This window comes from Cebus imitator, unplaced genomic scaffold, assembly GCF_001604975.1.
Source record: "Cebus imitator isolate Cc_AM_T3 unplaced genomic scaffold, Cebus_imitator-1.0 Scaffold87, whole genome shotgun sequence".
NCBI lineage: Eukaryota > Metazoa > Chordata > Mammalia > Primates > Cebidae > Cebus > Cebus imitator.
The window spans coordinates 6,343,942-6,349,457 of NW_016107402.1; the positions used below are offsets into that span (position 1 = coordinate 6,343,942).

The 5,516-nt window shown below is 49.1% G+C and overlaps 1 protein-coding gene across 2 annotated transcripts in view; it reads left to right on the forward strand.

Annotated features, from left to right (window-relative positions):
* Positions 1-5,223, forward strand: part of RCC1 (regulator of chromosome condensation 1) — a 21,434-nt gene extending 16,211 nt beyond the window's left edge. For both annotated transcript variants that reach the window (XM_017534755.2, XM_017534754.2), the window contains 6 exons: positions 898-994; positions 1,107-1,229; positions 2,045-2,200; positions 2,433-2,552; positions 2,906-3,058; positions 3,993-5,223. In XM_017534755.2, coding sequence (XP_017390244.1) covers positions 898-994; positions 1,107-1,229; positions 2,045-2,200; positions 2,433-2,552; positions 2,906-3,058; positions 3,993-4,168 — 825 coding nt within the window. In that variant the 3' untranslated portion in view covers positions 4,169-5,223. The remainder of the gene's footprint in view (positions 1-897; positions 995-1,106; positions 1,230-2,044; positions 2,201-2,432; positions 2,553-2,905; positions 3,059-3,992) is intronic.
* Positions 5,224-5,516: the final 293 nt, after the last annotated feature.

Sequence of the window (5,516 nt, forward strand, 5' to 3'; positions counted from 1 at the left end):
TTCAAGTGATTCCTCTGCCTCAGCCTCCCAAGTAGCTGGGACTAAAGGTGCACACCACCACACCTGGCTAATTTTTATATTTTGGTAGAGACGGAGTTTCACCATGTTGGCCAGCCTTGTCTTGAACTCCTGATCTCAAGCAATCTACCCTTCTCAGCCTCCCAAAGTGCTGGGATTACAGGCATGAGCCACTGCACCCGACCAAATGGGTGTTTTTCTATCACGTCTTTTTTTTTTTTTTTTTTAGCAAATCTCTCCACTAGAATATTTTGATTTTTTTAATGGAGAATTTCAAACAGATGAAAGTAATCAGAATTATATTTTTTTCTTTTCTTTTTTAATTAGAGATGAGGTCTTGCTCTGTCACCCAGGCTGGAGTGCAATGGCATCATCATAGCACATTGCAGCCTCAACTTCTGGGCTCAGCTGATTTCTTCTACCTCAGCCTCGAAAGTACCTGGGACTATAGGCTCGTGCCACCACACCCAGTTAATTTTTGTATTTGTTTTGTACGGACAGGTTTCATCATGTTGCCCAAGCTGGTCTTGAGCTCAAGCGATCTGCCCACCTGGGCCTACCAAAACGCTGGGATTCAGTAATCCTGTAACTACATGGCTGGGCCAGAATAATATATTGAACTCCCATATACTTGTCACACAGTTTCAATAATTATCAACTTGTAGCCAGACTTGTTTATTTCTATTTGCATCCACTCTCTGACTCAATTATTTTAATGCAAGTCACAGACCATAAATGATTTTAGTCATAAGTATTTGACTGTGTGGCCCGGCTCCTGCCCACTGCACCATCCCCATCTGCTACCACTGCCCTTCTCTGGATTTCACTGGTATGGGGCAGGCAGGACTGGCTGATAAGTGCCCTGTCCCTCCCTTCCAGGACAATAATGGTGTGATCGGACTGTTGGAGCCCATGAAGAAGAGCATGGTGCCCGTACAGGTCCAGCTGGATGTGCCTGTGGTGAAGGTGGCCTCAGGTGGGTCTGGGAGTACTTGCTTGGGGCAGGATTTGGAAAACCTTGGTTCTGGGGCTGGCCCAGCCTTCAGTCTTACAGATGTGGCCTGCATCCCTTACCTTCTCATCCTCAGGAAACGACCACTTGGTGATGCTGACAGCTGATGGTGACCTCTACACCTTGGGCTGCGGGGAACAGGGCCAACTAGGCCGTGTGCCTGAGTTATTTGCCAACCGTGGTGGCCGGCAAGGCCTTGGTAAGTGGCCTTGGTACCTCCAGCCAGGCAAATTGGCAAGCCACTCCCACAGTGAAGGCCAGAGGCAGGAAGGATTCTCTATGGTCAGGCTTGCATCAGAGTGACTTGCAATGTTAAGAACCTCAGACTTTGGAGACAGACTGCTCCGGTAGTTTTGCCACCTAATGGCTGTGGGACCCTGAACATAGTTTCTTCATTTCTTTTTTTTTTTTTTTTTTTGAGACGGAGTTTCACTCATGTTACCCAGGCTGGAGTGCAATGGCGCGATCTCGGCTCACCGCAACCTCCGCCTCCTGGGTTCAGGCAATTCTCCTGCCTCAGCCTCCTGAGTAGCTGGGATTACAGGCATGCACCACCATGCCCAGCTAATTTTTTGTATTTTTAGTAGAGACGGGGTTTCACCTTGTTGACCAGGATGGTCTCGATCTCTTGACCTCGTGATCCACCCGCCTCAGCCTCCCAAAGTGCTGGGATTACAGGCTTGAGCCACCGCGCCCGGCATAGTTTCTTCATTTCTAAGCCTACCTACCTGTAAACCTACTTCATTAGGTTGCTGTGAAATTAAATGAGTTAATGAGAAGAATATCAGGCACATGGTAAGTTCCATGTAAATAATACCTCTAATGACTGTAGGATTCCAAGCAAGGCACTTGTATTCTCTTGATCTCAGTTTCCTTTTCTATAAAATAGGGATAAGAGTCTCTACCTAGCCTCCCAAGGGCTTTTATAATGGAGGAGAATTAAACTTGGGGTAGAGAGAAGAGAAGCCACGTATGTCTGTCTGTCACTGACTGTGGCTTTCTCTCTGCCTACAGAACGACTCCTCGTCCCAAAGTGTGTATTGCTGAAATCCAGGGGAAGCCGGGGCCACGTGAGATTCCAGGATGCCTTCTGTGGCGCCTATTTCACCTTTGCCATCTCTCGTGAGGGCCACGTGTACGGCTTTGGCCTCTCCAACTACCATCAGCTTGGTAAGCCCAGCATCAGGCATGACCCAGTGGCCTGCGTTCCGGCCCTGGCTCTACCACTTATTCATTGTGCATCCTTTGCGGGGTCATCTAACCCCTCCAAGCCAAGCCACAGTTTTGTCATCTGTAAAGTGAGAATGTCCATATCTTGATGGGAGACAGCCTCACTGGGAGGGATTGAGAAGGGCAGCTCTCAAAACACCTTCACCCCTGATGCCTCTGACTTTCCCCCCAGGAACTCCGGGCACAGAATCTTGCTTCATACCCCAGAACCTAACATCCTTCAAGAATTCCACTAAGTCCTGGGTGGGTTTCTCTGGTGGCCAGCATCATACAGTCTGCATGGATTCAGAAGGTAGGGCCTTTAGGTCTTTCTCTAGTTTGGGGGTGAAGTGAATGTACCCTGGCCTAGGCCTAGCCAGATTCCTGAGACCATGGTCCTTGGAGCCTGGGTCTTTTCCATGGGTGTGCCACATGTGGTTCCATGAGCGTCACTCTCATCCTCCTAGAGTCCTGGTGCTCTTCCAAGTATGAGTTCAATAGAGGCCTATGTAGAGATTCTCCTCGGCCTTCTCCAGAAATGGGAAGATCTTCTGATCCTGGGAGCAGGGGCACACTCCCATGGACGTGGGGACTCACCCAGCCTATCACCCGTGTTTCCTGTAGCACACCCTCTGCTGTTGCTCATCTCTCTTCCTCCTCCCACAGGAAAAGCATACAGCCTGGGCCGGGCTGAATATGGGCGGCTGGGCCTCGGGGAGGGTGCTGAGGAGAAGAGCATACCCACCCTCATCTCCAGGCTACCTGCTGTCTCCTCAGTGGCTTGTGGGGCCTCTGTGGGGTATGCTGTGACCAAGGATGGTGAGTTGGGCTGAGTATACTCTGTCTATTTGGGACCTGGGGGTCATGATTCTTACTCAATTCCCCAGTAGGCTGTATGTTCACTCTCCGGTGGAGCCAAGATGCAGAGAGCAGTGTTTGTGATGGTACTTTGTTCCTGCTTCTCAGAAGCTCTGGCATTGATAAATATGAAATGAGTAAACAAATTATTTTAGTAAAGGTCACTTATGCAGAGGAGAGAAATAGCAAAGCATGAGATATCACTGAGGCCCAAGAAGGCAATGGGACTAGAACCCACATCTCCAGACTCCTAACCCAGCTGTTCTCTCCATCAGGGTAATCCCTTCATATACCATCTTGTATGTGCCCACTTCCCAGGGACTTGTACTTAGAATCTAAATCAGGGGAAAAAAGGCTTAGTAGTTAGAGTTGTAGCAAGTATAGCAGAGGAAGGTGTGAACAAGTGACCAGCAAAGCCTGATTGGGTAAGGGGACAGCCGTGGAGCTCCTGTAGAAGTCTGGAGCTGGCAAAGGTGCTTGACCTGAGATTATCTGGAAAGACATCCTGCAGAAGTGGAGCTTGCACTGTACCTTGAAGTTTCCATGCTTTGTGAAAAGCAAAGAATGCCATTCTAGGCAGAGGAACATCAGGGCAGTTTCAAAGGTGGCTGGTCCTGGGAACACAGGGTGGGGTAGGACCTCGAATGCCAAGCTTAGGAGCAGGGAGAAGCTTTTGGCAATGTGTACAGACTGTGATGTCTGGTTTATAGAGTTCTTTTTTATCCATCATCTCCTTGGGTTTTCCTAACTTCCTAAACTCCCAGAGGCTGGGACCTCCTTGCCAGGGTACTATTGGCCAAGGCCACAATCCACCCCAATTTCCCAGGTTTCTCCTGCTGCAGAAAGGTGGGCTGGGGATCCTGAAGACAGCTGTACCCATTTTTCTCCCTTGCAGGTCGTGTTTTCGCCTGGGGCATGGGCACCAACTACCAGCTGGGCACAGGACAGGATGAAGACGCCTGGAGCCCTGTGGAGATGACAGGCAAACAGCTGGAGAACCGTGTGGTCTTATCTGTGTCCAGCGGGGGCCAACATACAGTCTTATTAGTCAAGGACAAGGAACAGAGCTGATGAAGCCTCTGAGGGCCTGGCTTCTGGCCCACACGAACTCCCTCACAGAACAGGGAAGCAGTGACAGCTGCAGATCACAGCAGGCCTCTCCCCAGCCCTGAGCACTGTGTCAGCTCCTGCCTTTTCCCATCAGCAGAACAGGATCATTTTCCTCTTTTTCTTCCTCCTCTGGAATTCTCCTGGGACCTACAGAATGAAGTGGGGGGGGATGAACAGGGGGTTTTTCAGAAGAAACATGGCTCACTCCAGAGCTATATGGTTGGATGTTTCTCCCCTCTTCCCCACCTTCCATAGTCCTGGCTGGCCCTGCTTTGCCTACTAGAAAACCAAAACTTCCTCCCATGGGGTTTGGTGCCTACCCTCTGAGCAGTTGGGACTCCATCAAGCCCCATTCTAGTCATGTGCCCCTTTCCTGTCCCTCACAATCCACAAGCAAACAAATGGTACAGTCATAAGACCCATCTGTCATGGACTCACGCCCAGAGAACGTGCAGAAAAAGCAGAGCTGCATGGCTGTGGGCAACTCTAAGCCAAATATTTGGCTCAGAACAGGTGTTCATAGGACAAGAAAAAAGTGGTTCTCCCAGAAGCACAAAGCATACTCTTGCTTCTTGGGCACTGCCTGTGTACATCCCACCCATCCATTTGGCTTCACCTGCAGCCAAGGGCCTGGAATTGCAAAGAGTAGCCACGCTGGGCAGAGCAGGGCATGGGGTGGGGAGAGAGGGTAGAGGGTTTTATAAGCAAACTTATAGTAATATTGAAAGAGAAGGGATTGAGGGAAGGACAGAGTGTTTGAGGGGCAGAGACTAGCCCTGAGATGGAAACAGTAACTTGTACAGTGGCTGAGAAAATAGAACATAGTTTTTGATTTTTTTAAATTGTAAAATATTTTGGAGGGGAGAACGAAATCTTTTAACACTTTTAATAAATTTAGAGTTTTGTAAAATAGGCCACTCGTTTTCTACACACTCCCTGCTTTTTAGGGGAGCACATGCTATGTGCCAGGCAGTGCTGGGAAAAGCTGAATAAACTATAAACCTGGTGTCAAGGCTGCAACTTACGTGATGTCAGGATTCCCTGAGGTGCCATCCAGCTGTCAATGTGGCTGTTACAAAGGCTTCAAATCTGTCAAGAAGGAAGAAAAAGGTTTTGGAAGTCACTGGACTATTTTTAAATGCTTCATAGTGGCTGGGCACAGTGGCTTAACACCTATAATCCCAGCACTTTGAGGCCAAGGTGGGCGGATCACAAGGTTAGGAGTTCGAGACCAGCCTGGCCAATATAGTGAAACCCTTGTCTCTACTGAAAATACAAAAAAATTAGCCCAGTATAGTGGTGCATGCCT